The sequence below is a fragment of the Arachis duranensis genome, chromosome 2 (genome assembly GCF_000817695.3).
Source record: "Arachis duranensis cultivar V14167 chromosome 2, aradu.V14167.gnm2.J7QH, whole genome shotgun sequence".
NCBI classification, from domain to species: domain Eukaryota; kingdom Viridiplantae; phylum Streptophyta; class Magnoliopsida; order Fabales; family Fabaceae; genus Arachis; species Arachis duranensis.
The window spans coordinates 78705850-78720537 of record NC_029773.3 but is presented as its reverse complement, the minus strand read 5'-3'; the positions used below and the strand labels follow the sequence as shown (position 1 = coordinate 78720537).

General features: G+C 30.9%; 1 protein-coding gene across 2 annotated transcripts in view; it reads right to left on the bottom strand.

The window, feature by feature from the left end:
• Positions 1–11861, bottom strand: part of LOC107475221 (mitochondrial uncoupling protein 1) — a 29148-nt gene extending 17287 nt beyond the window's left edge. Inside the window, exons 1-9 of one of the 2 annotated variants that reach the window (XM_016094855.3) lie at positions 11572–11861; positions 10244–10462; positions 10074–10152; positions 9590–9723; positions 9403–9501; positions 9197–9301; positions 8786–8860; positions 8547–8633; positions 7842–8045 (exon numbers count right to left, since the gene is read on the bottom strand). In XM_016094855.3, the coding sequence (XP_015950341.1) occupies positions 8010–8045; positions 8547–8633; positions 8786–8860; positions 9197–9301; positions 9403–9501; positions 9590–9723; positions 10074–10152; positions 10244–10462; positions 11572–11655 (918 nt within the window). In that variant the 5' untranslated portion in view covers positions 11656–11861 and the 3' untranslated portion in view covers positions 7842–8009. Of the gene's footprint in view, positions 1–7841; positions 8046–8546; positions 8634–8785; positions 8861–9196; positions 9302–9402; positions 9502–9589; positions 9724–10073; positions 10153–10243; positions 10463–11571 lie in introns of those variants that run through there. The other variant, XM_052257678.1, reaches the window with a different exon arrangement.
• Between the last annotated feature and the right edge of the window lie 2827 nt (positions 11862–14688).

Genomic DNA, 14688 nt, shown 5'->3' with positions numbered 1-14688 from the left:
GATAATTTTTAAATTTTAAATTATTAATTTTTTAATTAAAAATTTAAATTATTTTTTTAAAAATGAATATTTTTAATTAACCATACGAGTACAATAATACAAGTATGTAATATTATAGTTAAATCATTACAATAATATACGTATCTTCAAGTACTAAGGCTATACACATACCTCCGATACTGAGCTAAAAATTTATCTGAAAGTGTATTTCGAGTACTCAGTATTCGTTTCTTGCTTTTGTTTTTATTTCAGGTTTGTTTTTTTTTGTTAGAGTTCGGATACTCAGTATACGAGATGTATCTTTAATGTGATTTTTAACACTATACTCGGGATACAACATATTGTGCATTTCGATAAATACTCTACTATTTACGTATTTTTATAAATATTATATTTATTTAGTTTTGAAGGTTTTTGGTGGCCTAGAAAATGGATGATTGAATCTATGACCTTCTTTTAATTTTGAATAATAAGTCCTCAAACCAAAAATGAAACTTTGCTTTTGTTTAGACTGCGAGATTGATTATGCAGCAGAAAATTTTATTTTGTCTCACAAATTGTGAAAAACAGAATCAAAACAGAAAAGAAGAAGATGACACAGTCATGTATCATAATTCAGCTGCCTTGTGCGATGCAACACACATCCAATCTCCACTACAACAGTGGTAGAATTTTTTCAATATCTTTTTAAGTATTACATACACCAATTCCTAATGATTCAACCTAATCCTATTAGGGACAAACCAAGTTTCAACCTAATCTTGACTTGGTTAGGTTACTTCTTATACTCTTAACACACTAAATGCTCACCCAACTTAACAAGGGATACCTCACAAGTACATTATATAAAATAGAAATACAATCTAAAGAGATAAGACATAAATCTTGATTTTTCTCTCCAAGTACCTCTCTTTGCCTTTTCTCTCAATGGCTTTTTCTTAATGTCTCACTTATATGTCTTTTACTATTGAATAGAAACAAAAAAGATACAACATACAATCAGAATATTCAACAATAAACCATGAAGGAGATGATGTTGCACAACTTTGACGCTATAAGATGAAACGGATTCAGTACTCTCAAGTGTAGCTCTTCATCTTAGCGAAATATTTTTTGATAGAGAAATACTATCCAAAATGTTGAACTATTACAGAGAAGTTCTCAATGAAACTCAACCTTGGTTCACTCTCCTTACTTGCAAACTGAAGTCATTTTTCTTTTTGTATTGAGTCCTGTAGCCAGCTCTAAGGTTTTTCATAATTAAGTCAACTTGTTAAATCTTGAGCTAGCTGATGTCTTTTTTTTTTTCAATCAGACCAGAAAATCAGTGATTTGAACTCAGAGTTAAACAATACAACTTTATTGGTAACAGATCCTCAATGGATTTGATAAATCAAAATCACTAACCTTGTGTTTTGACCCAAAGTTTCAATATTAACCATTAATTCACAGTAGAGTAATGTAGTCACCACTTTCTTCATATTACTCGAAATGGTTGTGCAGAGGAAAGAAAATATCAGCAAGTAATTGACTTGCATGTTAATGAAAACAATTTACCTTTTTTCTTTTGATTATGCTTAATTTGTGCATGTTGATTATGATTCGACCAAACTTTCTTGATTGCTTTTCTTTATTCTGATTTGGTGCTTAATGAAAAAGTGAAGCACCTTTTTTGTATGCTTAGTGAAAAAGTAAACTTTTCTTTTTTCTTTGTGCATTACCTGAACTACCAGAGCTCCACCCTCAATTATATGTGTTTCCTTTTATGAGAGTAATGGAATGGATTAGCTTGATGATGCATGATGACTTTGATGATTCACTTACTGATTTGTTGTCTGATTTGTAATTTATTGGGTTGCACCATTACTTTGGGCCTGCAACACTAATCCAAGGATCAAACCCAATTGGACTTTTAACCCAACGAAAAGCAATGTTTATCATCATCATTAATTTTATTTTTCTTAACACAAGAATCTCTTTCTTGTTGACAAACATCATTTAAAATGAAAATAAAGAGAATAAAATACAAAATTTAGATTAAAAACTTCCATTTGATGATACCATTTCAAATGTGATCTACTTCCCCTTTCTTTCATAGAAGATACTCCCCTTAGTGTGAGCTGTTTAACAAACACACATAAGTTATAGTAGCACATGTAGAGAACAGCATTACTCATGAGCAAGTAACATGAGCCAACAGATAAGCATACAATTAATTTGCAAAACACACAGCAAAGCATTTAATAGCAAAGCAATTTATCTAATGTTTCATAGCTACAAGTATTACTAACTACTCCCCTTTTTGTCATCAAAAGAGGAAATATAGTCCAAACCTGCAAGAGAGGGATTAGAAGTCAATGATAGCATAACTAAATAAATCGATTAGGTTTAGTTAAATAGTTACAATCATCCAGAAAGTAATAAAACAGCAGCTAAAACTCAATTGTCTTATAAAAATGATTGCAACAAAATTAAAAGTATTTAACATGAGATATCCCTAGGCATCCGAGCCTTCATCCTCAGTATCCAATGGCTCTTTTTGATCAATAGCCATGGTATCATCTTCATAAATGTTGTCTACATACTTCAGAAGAACTGTCACTCTATCCATTGACTTGTGCAAAGTATTTTCATTTCAAATGGCAAGCTTTCTCTCTTATTGGCTTGTGGAGATGAGATGATTAAACAAATTCACAAATTGCTACAGAACATCCTTTACCACTCCGGACAGAAGGAATTTGTTCCGATATTCTTCGAAACTGATAGCACAATACATCAAGTTAACTGCTTTGATATTTAACTCTACTTTCTTCTTGTCTTCTTCATTCCATTCGGTTTCTTCTTTTGAAGTCACCACTCCTTTCGCACTTGTCATGGTAGGAACTTGAGGACCATTCACAATGATCTTTCATATATTGTAGTCAATGGATTGAATAAAGATCGGCATTCTTTTCTTCTAGTAGGTATAGTTCTTTCCATTAAAGAAAAGAGGTTTGTTATTTGATTGACCCTCAATAAGAGTGTATGCTATAGCATTTGCACCCAAGTTGTTAGCCATTGGATCTTTCCTCCAAGCTATGAAGCTTGATCTTTAAGGACCAAGCTCTGATACCAATTGAAGGTTCTTGATGGCCTAGAAAACGGGAGTTGAATCTATAACTTTCTTTTAATCTTGAATAATAAGTCCTCAAATAAGAAAATAAAACTTTGCTTCTATTTAGACTAAGAGATTAATTACGCAGGAGACAATTTTATTCTGTCTCATAAATTATGAAAACAGAATCAGAGCAGAGAAGAAGAAGATGACTCAGCCATGTATCCTGGTTCAGTTACTTTGTGCAATGTAACCTACATCCAATCTCCACCACAATAATGGTGAAATTTTTACTATCTTTTCAAGTATTAATACATACACCAATTTTTAAGGATTCAACCTAATCCTATCAGGGACAAACCAAGCTTCAACATAAGCTTGATTTGGCTAGGTTACTTGCTAAACTCTCAACACACTAAGTGCTTATCCAACTTAGCAAGGGATACCTCACAAGTACATGATACAAAATAGAAATACAATCTAAAGAGATAAGACATAAATCTTGGTTTTTCTCTTCAAGTACCTTTCTTTGCCTTTTCTCTCAATAGCTTTCTCTTAATGTCACTTATATGCCTTCTACCACTAAATAGAAACAAAGAAAGATACAACATACAATCAGAATATTCAACAATAAACCATGAAGGAGATGATCTTGCATAGCTTTGATGCTATAAGATGAAATGGATTTAGCACTCTCAAGTGTAGTTCTTCATCTTGGTAGGATATTTCTTTGATACAGAAAAATTATCGAAAATGTTGAACTATTACAGAGAAGCTCTCAATGAAACTCAAATCTTAGTTCACTCTCCTTACTTGCCAACTGAAGTCATTTTTCTTTTTGTATTGAGGTCCAGTTTGGATAAACAACTTAATTAAGTTCCTTTTGAAAAAATAGCTTAAACAATAAATGACTATATTAAAAGTAGCTTATAAATAAGTTATTTTGTGTTTGGATTTTTAGTTCTAAAAGTGCTTATTTTAAAAGAAATGTGATAAAAAGCTTTTTATTATGAGATAAGTCGTTTTTTTAAACTTCTCTATAAGTTCCTAAATAGCTTCTTAGAAGGCTGTAATTTGGTTTTGAAAATTGCACCAGACATTAATACTACTACTTTTCATAAGTCAAAAATTCAAAAAAATTACTTTTGAAACTTTCCAAACGGCCCCTAAGTCCTGTAGCTAGCTCTAAGGTTTTTTAGAACTAAGTCAACTTCTTGAATCTTGAGCTAGCTGATGTCTTTTTTTTTTCTTTTTCTTCAATCAGACCAGAAAATCAGAGTTAAGCAATGCAACTTCATTGGTAATAGATCCTCAATGGGTTTGATAAATCAAAATCATCAACCTTGTGCTTTGGCCTCAAGTTTCAATATTAGCCATTGAAATCACAGCAGAGTAAAGTAGCTACCACAGTACCACGTTCTTCATATTACTCGAAATGGTTGTGGAAAGCAAAGGAGAAATCAGCAAATAATTGACTTGCATGTTAATGAAAATATTTTACCTTTTCTCTTTTGATTATACTTAATTTGTGTATGTTGATTTTGATTTGACCTAACTTTCTTGATTTGCTTTCCTTTCTTCTGATTTGGTGCTTAATAAAAAAGTGAAGTATCTTTTTCTTCTTTGATGCTTAGTGAAAAAGGTGAACTTTTCTTTCTTCTTTGTGCATTATCCGAACCACCAGAGCTCCGCCCTTAGTTATATGCTTTTCCTTTTATGAGAACAATAAACTGGATTAGCTTGATGATGCATGATGGCTTTGATTATCCACTTACTGATTTGTTGTCCAATTTGTAATTTATTGGACTGCACCATTACTTTGAGTCTGCAATACTAATCCAAGGATCAAATCCAATTATATTTTTAACCCAACCAAAAACAATGTTTATCATCATCATTAATTTTATTGTTTCCTAAACTCAACAAATTTAAATATAAAAAAATCCCATCATATACGCATGAAGCAAAATTTTTATTATTATTATTTTTGTCTTTTTATAACATAAGCATAAAAAAGAATTTTTAGTCTACAAATTTATATTCTAAAACATAATTTTAACTTTAAATTAGATAAATAAACCTAAAATCTAATGAATGCAATAAAAAAGAACAGTCAAAATATGAAAAAATGATGAAAAAAGGAGTTTTGTTGGTCACACTAGCTGCTTGGATTGTGTTTGAAAGATCTGGTTATACTCTTTTGTCACTTGTTTTCAATATTCTTCTTCTCATTGTCATTCTTTTTCTTTGGGACAAATCAGCAGCAATTATACAGTAACTTGACTTGAATATTCTTTCTTATTATTTTTGTTATATATAGTTTATTACTTACTCAACGATAGAAGAGAGTGGAGAATGATATCACTCATAAATATGAAAAAGAACTAATAAAAAACAATCAATAGAACAAACTCTCAATGTCTGTGGGACTTGAACTCTATAGTGTGCCACATAGCATCAATGACTCTTTTTAGTATTCAAATTCTTTCTGTGTGTTGTTTCGAACTTGAGTATGTTGGAATGTTGATCTTGAAATATATAATTATATATAGATCATTGGTTCTAATTCAGGTCATTTTTTTTTATCTAGAATTATTAATGTTATCCTTTAAAATTGTTGCTATGCTGTGGATGCTGGATTATATTGATGGGTGCTGCTACATTAACCTATGGCCATTGCAACTGTGAAATTGAAGCCTAGTTATCAGTGTTGATAATAATGTCTGTTAGGAAAATATTTTTTCAACTTCTATAAGTATTTACTCCATGCCAACACCTGGTTTACCATTTCAATTTTAATATGGTCTCCACTTCAATTAAAATCTTGTTTCTACCCTTAGATCTTGTTTGTGTCCCATAAACACCAGATGTTCAAATAACACTATTCATCAGTCTGTTGGAGCAAATGATTCTTCATTTGAATCTATAGTCCTGTTCAATCAATTCAAATGAGTTGGTTTGATGAAATATGCTAAATTGACAGCCATTTCAAAGTCTAAATTGGTGTGTTATTTAACAATTGATGGGAGAGGTAATAACCAAGGTGATCATTTTGCTATGTTTCAGGTCTCTCTATATTGTGTTTACAGTACCAGCACTATATGAAAGATATGAAGATAACATAGATAGACATGTCTTGAAGTGCTACAGAAAATTGTGCCAATTGTATGTGAAAATCAATGAGGAATATGCATCAGAGTCCAACATTATATTTTAGAGAAGCAAAAGCTGAGCTGAGTTTGTTCCTTCAAAATGCATTGTGATAAGAGTTTTATTACCCTTCCAATCTGAGATTTTGATTGTGGGTTATGGGGATTGTGGTGAGTGGTGACTTTTTCCCACTTTTTTTTTATTTCTTTTTATTTTTGCATTTTCCATCTTCATTGTTGGGAAATTTTTGTTTGGTATATAATGTCGGAACATTTTTGTTAGATTGGTGCATGTAACTCCACAGCGTATTTTCTCTTCTTATTAGATTAACCAAGAAAAGTATAGATGTGGTTGCCAGATCAAAATTTGTCACTTGCCATTATTAACATGTAATATAGTTGGAGCCAGAATCAGATTGAACATGCTTTTTCTGTCTCTCTCTTGTTTTTTGTCTGAGTCAATCACATGTAGAATCATGCAAACGTACATGAATAATAAAATAATAATAGCAAATGTAGATAAATTTGTAAGTTATTTTGGTATATGAAAATTGAAAAGTAACTAGCCTTTTTTTTCCTTACAGTATCTCTTGGTATAACAAAATAAAGATGAATCTGTTGTATATTTCAGGGGTGCACATGGGTCGGGTGAAGCCGGGTTGGATGAGACCCAGATCCGACCCGAAATACACACCTAGTCTATTTATCCGACCTTAAACCCGATGAAACCAATACACTTTCGGGCCACAATTATACCGGGTGAAAACCGGGCCGTTAACATTACATTACGTTGATACCTTCTTGTAAGCTAGCATGTAAAAATATCCAAATTTACAAGACTCCAACCATTATTTAACATGGTAAAATTCACTTAGAAAAATATAACAAGAACCAACCCTTCTTTAAAATTAAAGCATAACCACAATCAATACTAAAGCAAAACCACAATCAATACTAATATTGTCTAATAATACCAAATATTTAAATCAATACAAATAACACAATATTATGCATTAGTCTAAAGTCTTATGCATTCTAAACATAAAACATTAACTTATACTCTTATAATAACTAAAAACACAAAATATTAAGGTTTACAATACTTAAATTACACATAAGAATAGTCATGATCCATCACTAATAACACAAAATATTAATTGTGTATGATGATCGGGCCACCGGGCCAACTTCGGGTGACCCGAACTATAGCCCCGAACCCGACCCGAAATAATGACCGGATCTATTTTTGAGACCCTTACCCGATGAAATCACACCAAATTAGCTTCTAAAGTGTTCGGGATCGAACCGAGCCTTCGGACCGATATATTTGAACTCTATTTAAAGATTTACCATTAAACTAACCCAAATTAATTAAAGTAACTAGTTTTATAACCATACTCTTTTGTATCGGATTTGGGCTTCAGCCCTTTATTTGTTCACAGAAAAAAAAAAACGGAAAAAACACTGAAACAACACACAATCTGAAAATCATTTGGAACTGATATTTGAAAATAGTTAGATAATTTAACATATTTAATTAAATTTTCATCTAATGATTCTCAAAAAACTTCATATCGAATTTGTATTACGTTGAGGTTTTTTGTTTCCCTTCTAATAACTATTATCTTTCTACATATATCTTCTTGTTTAACCGCATCATAGGTAGCAAATTATGGAGAGATGACCCTCTATTTTCAATAAACTCCATTGCATTTGGCAGTCACAAACAGTTCCCTTGGAAAATCCTCCATGTAAATTGGTTGTGTTCAGGTTGACTCTAAACGCCCAACGATCTTCTTAGTCTGTGGCGAGAAGGAATAAAAATTCAAAAATGACAGAGACATCCATATTATAACATCCACAGAAGTTTGACTCTATTACTCGCTACATTAAATTAAAATATCACAATCTGAAGAATGTGACGGTATAAAACTTCTAGATTGGTAGTGCACAAAATTAATAATCCCGATGCATAACACTGGCATATACGAGATTTTCCAATTTATAGTACCAAAAAGAGAAACCCTTGGGGTCAGTAATTTTAGTATATCATTTGATCAGTACAAATACTAAATTGTCTTTAACAAATAAATTTTAATAATTCATGTGTACAAACTCCGAAAAATGTAACTGCAAACTGTATTGATTCATGTATGCAAAATTCTGGTACAAATCATATGCTTATTGTGTGCAAATATGAGTGCAAATTATTGCTAGATAATATTTGTTGGCCATGTAATATTGCTCATTAAGACTCAGGAGTTAGGAGCCATGAAACATAAATAAATGAAGTGTTAACTTACTTGTTCTAAGGTTAGAAACATGATTACGTTCCAAGATCCTAACCGTCCAAAATTTGGGATGAAGCCTTTATAAAAGGCAAAAGGTCCCTAGAAAACATCAGATTCCAAAGTCCATTATCAATTAATTCTGATAAAACAACCTTTTGACATTGTATTTCCTTGTGAGCTTGTGAGCAGAGCAAAAAGATGCTAAGTTGTTCATTGAAGAGCAAATTGGAAAGTTCAGAAAGGAAATATACATCGTTCTTCAATGTCTTGAGGAAACAATCAAGGGTGCTTTTGTAACTAGAATCTCCCATCATTCTTGACTTAACCTGCATAAATGTAATAAAGAGTATAAATAAATGTAGATATTCATTAATATATAACGTTATATTTACACTTTCTAAATTCCCAAAACACAAAGTGAGGTTAAACACAGTTTTACCAATTCGCCTCTTAGAATTATCAAAACAAAATTATTAATAAACTCTATTTGTTTACTAATGTCTATTTTGAATCTTAGTTCATCTCAGGTAAGCAGAAAAAAATTCATAATTCATAATCAAATTGTAAATCAATTATTTTACACCCTAATACAAATTAAAGGACAGAACGTGTTTTCCATATTAACTATAGATACTATGAGTGAATGAACATTGATAAATTACCACGTCAACTGGGGATCCAATACAAACAGCAAAAAACCCTGCCCCTAGACCAGAAAGGAGATGAGTTACAACATTATCAGAGAAGCCTGGCAATTTCAAAATCGTCTGCATTATTTCGGAAAGAAAAAAAAAAGTCATTTAAAAATAATAAAGGAAGAAAAAAATCCTTGCTCCAAAATGGAAAACTCCATTAAATTTCGTGTAACCTGTTTCACTTGATCATAGCTGGCCAGTTCGGCAGCGTTGATAATAGCATTTCTGGCTATATTGGGGCCAAGACCAGTCCAAAGGGCTGCAATTCCTTCCTGTTGATAGATACCAGTTTAGACAGAAATAATCATGAACTGAAATACATCTATCTCTTTAATAAACATGCAAGTTGAATTCAAATACCTGTTTTACAATTGTAGAATATGCATTTAAAGATCCAGAGTAACGCCTTGGCACACCAGGAGGCAATTTTCCTTCTGCTTGAAGTCTAACTTTAACAAGATCTGTTGGATTCGCTACTGCAATTGCCACAGCACCTATTGGATGGCAGTACATATAGAAAGAACTCATTATTAGGTTGTTTGCATTGAATATGCTAGAAATGAATAGCACAAGTTGCTGCTAGAAAAGACAACAATCCATGTAGTTTTTAATGTAGAAGGGACAACGATCTGTGGAAAGACCGCATCCAATGTGTGTAATGTCGGCGGCTATCCTGATAATTACATCAGTGGCTAATTCCACAATTTTAACGCGTCACCTTGAGATTTAATATAGAAGTGAAATAAGAAAAAAGGTAATTGTAACTATTTATGTCCTTCTGTCAGTTTAAACTTTTGGAACAAGTGATTTCATGATACTAGTAATGTTCAACATTTGGCTTTACCGGTTGTTAATGCAGCAAGAATTTTTTTGGGCAATGGAACATCTCCGACATGATCCTTTCCGACATATAAAGTCTTAACCTGTTTTAAAAAAAGTTATTACACCATCATCATCATATAACATAGCAAATCATAACACGAACTAGTTTCAGAGATTAGCTGTAAAACTCACAGGATCATACAACCCAATTCTTAAACCTCCATACAAACATTGACGATGTAGCCCCGGGACAATGCCCTTCCAGAGTGCTGCAAGACCCTCTTCCCTAGCAATGGTCGCAACAGTCCCCATCATACCCTTATATTTAGGCGTCGTCACCACATTGGCACCTAAAGCTTGTTTTTGAAGCTGAAGCCTAACTTTGGCAGTGTCCAAGGGAATAGTGCACGCCTATTTCATCCAAGAATTCAGTGGTAAAAATTTCAGAAACAAATTCAAATTTGGCCAGAGCAGAATACTTACAAACACAGCATGATGTGAACAGAAGATGGGAATAACATGAGAAATCAGAATTGAACATACAAGCAGAACAAAATTACTATGAAATGAAGAGTGTAAAACACATTCTAAAATCAATCTAAGGATCAACACCCTTAACTAGTTTCACACACATTGCTACATAATGCTGAATTCTTAGTTAACATATAAAACACTTAATCATCAGTTCATCACCCACTTTCCTGCTCTACCATCATAAATGTTTTTTTAACAGATAATAGTAGACTCGGTTAGCTTCTAAGAAAAAAATTTTGTTTGAGTTATATTTTTTAAAAGATCTTATAAAAAAGTATAAGTAATTTTATGTTTGGATATTTTATGTAAAATGATTTTTTTTTATTTATCAATTATATTTGGGTATAATAATATAAAAATTTTTATTTATTTATTTATTATGTAAAAAACATCTTTTTTTTAAAAAAAATCTTTTAAAAAGGATATAAATTGTAACTTCTAAAAAATATATTTTTAAATTTTTCTAATATTTTTATTTTTATTACTAAAAATTTACCAAATCCGGTAAAAATAAAAAAATCTTTTCTTGTTAAAAAAATATTTTTTTATCAACTTAGTAGTGCCATGATATAATATCAGCATTTTCTAATTACTAAAAGAAAAAGGCAAATAAAAAGAACAAGAAGGCTATGCAGAGTTCACAGACTTCACTCAAACTCGGACTATTACTAAACAATCATACTACACCAAATTCAGCTAGAGTGTAAAATACATATCAAAATATAAAATATATACTAAAAAATAGCTAAACTATACTTATATTCATACACAAATATATGATACTTGATTTAGTGATTGAATTTTAGGTGGACATAGTATTTTATATTCGAAAAGCTTTTGGCTTTTTCACATGATCATCATATATATGATAGCCACGAACCAAAGACCAACGCTTGGATGTGCAAGATAATTTCATAATTCAAGACTTGTTATACATTTAACGAGTCAACTACTCAGCTCGAGAGAGATGAAGAAGAGAGAATGACCTCAGCGAAACATGCAGAGAAAGCACTGGTGGCGAAGGTTCCAGCGATGGAGATGTCAGGTTTGGAGTTGCCATCAGCTACCATTCTTTCCTTTCAATTCAGAATTCGAAGAACAAGTGCTGGGGAAAGGATAGCGAAGGTTTTGCGTTTGCGTTTGGAAATTGAGAACTATACTGTGGCTGTCTCTATCATCCATTTATACACATCAAAGTGTTTGGTGTTGTTGCTTTCTGAATCCTCATTTCATTGTCTCTTGTTTCCTTTTCCTTTTGCTTTCTGCCTCTGCTTCTCATTTTTTTGAAAACAAAATTCTCGTTATGCTTTCAAAAACAATATTTAGTTATTGTTGTTTTCCTTATTGAGGACCTGTCGAGCTCTGTTTTAGCGTTTGTCTGGGAGTTTTTAAGTTTTGATAAAAAAATATTTTTTATATTTAAATATAAAATTATTTTTATTTTCTAAATTTTCTTTTAAAAAATAATTTAAAAAAATCTTAAAAATTTACCCAAACCAACTCTTAATTTACTTTATTAAAGTGTGGAGTTTATCTTTGTTTCTTAACACTGCTTTTGTTGACAATAATGGTAAGCTTATAGATTTAGGATTGTATAATGGAATTTATTCAAGCTGATAAATAATATGTCGAAGTGAAAATTTATAAATTAAACTATGTTGTGATAAGGATGAATAAGAAGAGATGTGTATTTATGGGCAACTCAATTTTTTTTATATTGAAAAGAACAAGTTTTTAAGACAAATTCAAATTAATTAAGTTTGAAAAAAAGACTTATTACATGTATAAATAAGAAATATTTCTATTATATTGAGATAATTATATTGGTAAATATTAATAATAAAGTTATCTATTTACGTCTTCTTATTTTATATCTATTTTCTATTTCTTATTTATTTATATCAAAATTTAAGAAGACTCAGGTATTAAATTTTTATTATATCAAAGTTTTCTTATCTTGAATTTAATGTTCTTGATATATTTGAAAACAACTACTTATCATGGATACTAGATACCAAAAATTCATCTTGATTTAATGGATCTTGGAAATATCATTAAGGTTGAAAATAATGCATCCCGGAAGGATTAAACCAAAGTCACGATCTTCATTTATCGCCATCTTGACGAAAGATTGAAAAATGAATATCTCACACTAAAAGATTCTGCAGATCTGTGAAAAAACCTTAAAAAAGGTATAATCATCAAAAGATAGTGACACTTTCTCAAGTCCGATATGAGTGGACGCACGTCTACAGGATTTTAAATTCATAAATGAATACAATTCAGCAATGTTCTGAATTACCTCATGAATGAAATTATGTGGGAAAAATAACTGATAATGACATGTTAGAGAAAACTTTCTCGACCTTCCATGCATCGAATGTGCTCCTGCAGCAGTAGTATCGAGAAAAAGAATTTAAAAAATATTTTGAGTTAATTTCTTGTCTTCTTATTGCTGAGCATAACAATGAATTGCTTTTAAGAAATCATGAAGCGCGCCCAACTGGCGCCGTTCCATTTCCTGAAGCAAATGCGATAAATCATAACCCCAGAAGAGATATGGCAAGGTTTTGGTAACAAGAAAAATTATGGAAGGAAAAAAATTATGTTCATAAGAAAAGATCCCACCAGAAGTGGGATAAAAAAAAAGAAACAATAGGTAAAATAAATCAATAGAGGATAAATATTTTCGTTGTGGTGGAAAGGGTCATTGGTCGCTTATCTGTCGTATTTCAAGGCACCTAGTTGATTTTTATCAAGCATCTTTGAAAAAGGATGACAAATGAAAGGAGACAAATTTTATTTCAAAGGATCTTGCTGAAAATTACACCACTGATTATGAAGTATCTGATTTCTTTGAGAATCCTAAAGAAAATGTTGGTCATTTGATTAATAATGGAAACGTTTAATATATGGATTTGTTAAAGTACTCATGTGAATAAATAATGTAAGAAACTTCTTGTTAAGTTTTATTTCATATGTGTTTGAATTTTAACTATGATGCATATAAATAATGTTTAATAAAATATTTATGTTTATAAATTTTAAAATTACTAAATGTGTTAAGTTCTAAAATAATAATAATAATAAAAATTTTAGTATATGATACTATGTACAGTACTCTTTAGAAAAATAATTTCAATCAGGAATACAATTTTGCTGCGCATGTATTTTTACTCATTTTATTATTATTTGTCTTTAAAGAAAATGACAAGGACATATAATAAAGATATTTGCCTTATGAATAGTGCAAGTTCGTATACCATTCTCATAGGTAATATATATTTTACACATCTTGTACTAAAAGAAAAACCATTATTGGCTCAGGTAATGAGATAGAAGGCTCCGAAAGAGCTATAATTTTATTTTTTAGAAGAACAAAATTTATAATAAATAATACACTCTTATCTACTAAGTCTCTAAGAAACTTGTTGAGTTTTAAAGATATTCGTCGAAATGGATATCATATTAAAACAATGAATGAGAAAAATCATGAGTACTTATGTATCATAACTTATGATTTAAATAAAAAGGTTATATTAGAAAAATTACCCTCACTTTTATCTGGGTTATATTATACTAAAATTAGTGCAATCGAATCACATGCCATTGTAAACCAGAAGTTTACTAACTCAAATGAATTTATAGTCTAACATGATCGATTGGGTCATTTTGGAACAACTATGATGCGGAGAATTATTGAAAATTCTCATGGACATTTACTAAAAAACCAGAAAATTCTTAAATCTAGTAAATTTTGGTAAAGCTAATTTTAAAGTCATCACCAATAAAGATTGGATTGAATCTCCTGAATTTCTAGAAATGATTCAAGGTGATATATGTGGACCTATTCATCCACCATATGGATCTTGTAGATATTTTATGGTTCTAATAGACGTATCTTCGAGATGGTCACATGTGCTTATTGTCTTCTCGCAACCTGTCGTTTGTGAGATTACTTGTTCAAATTATTCTATTAAAAGCACAGTTTCCAGAAAATCCAATGAAAGCAATTTGTCTTGATAATGCTGGTAAATTTACTTTCCAAGCTTTTTAAGCTTATTGTATGGCTAACGAAATAAGTGTTAAACATTCAGTAACTT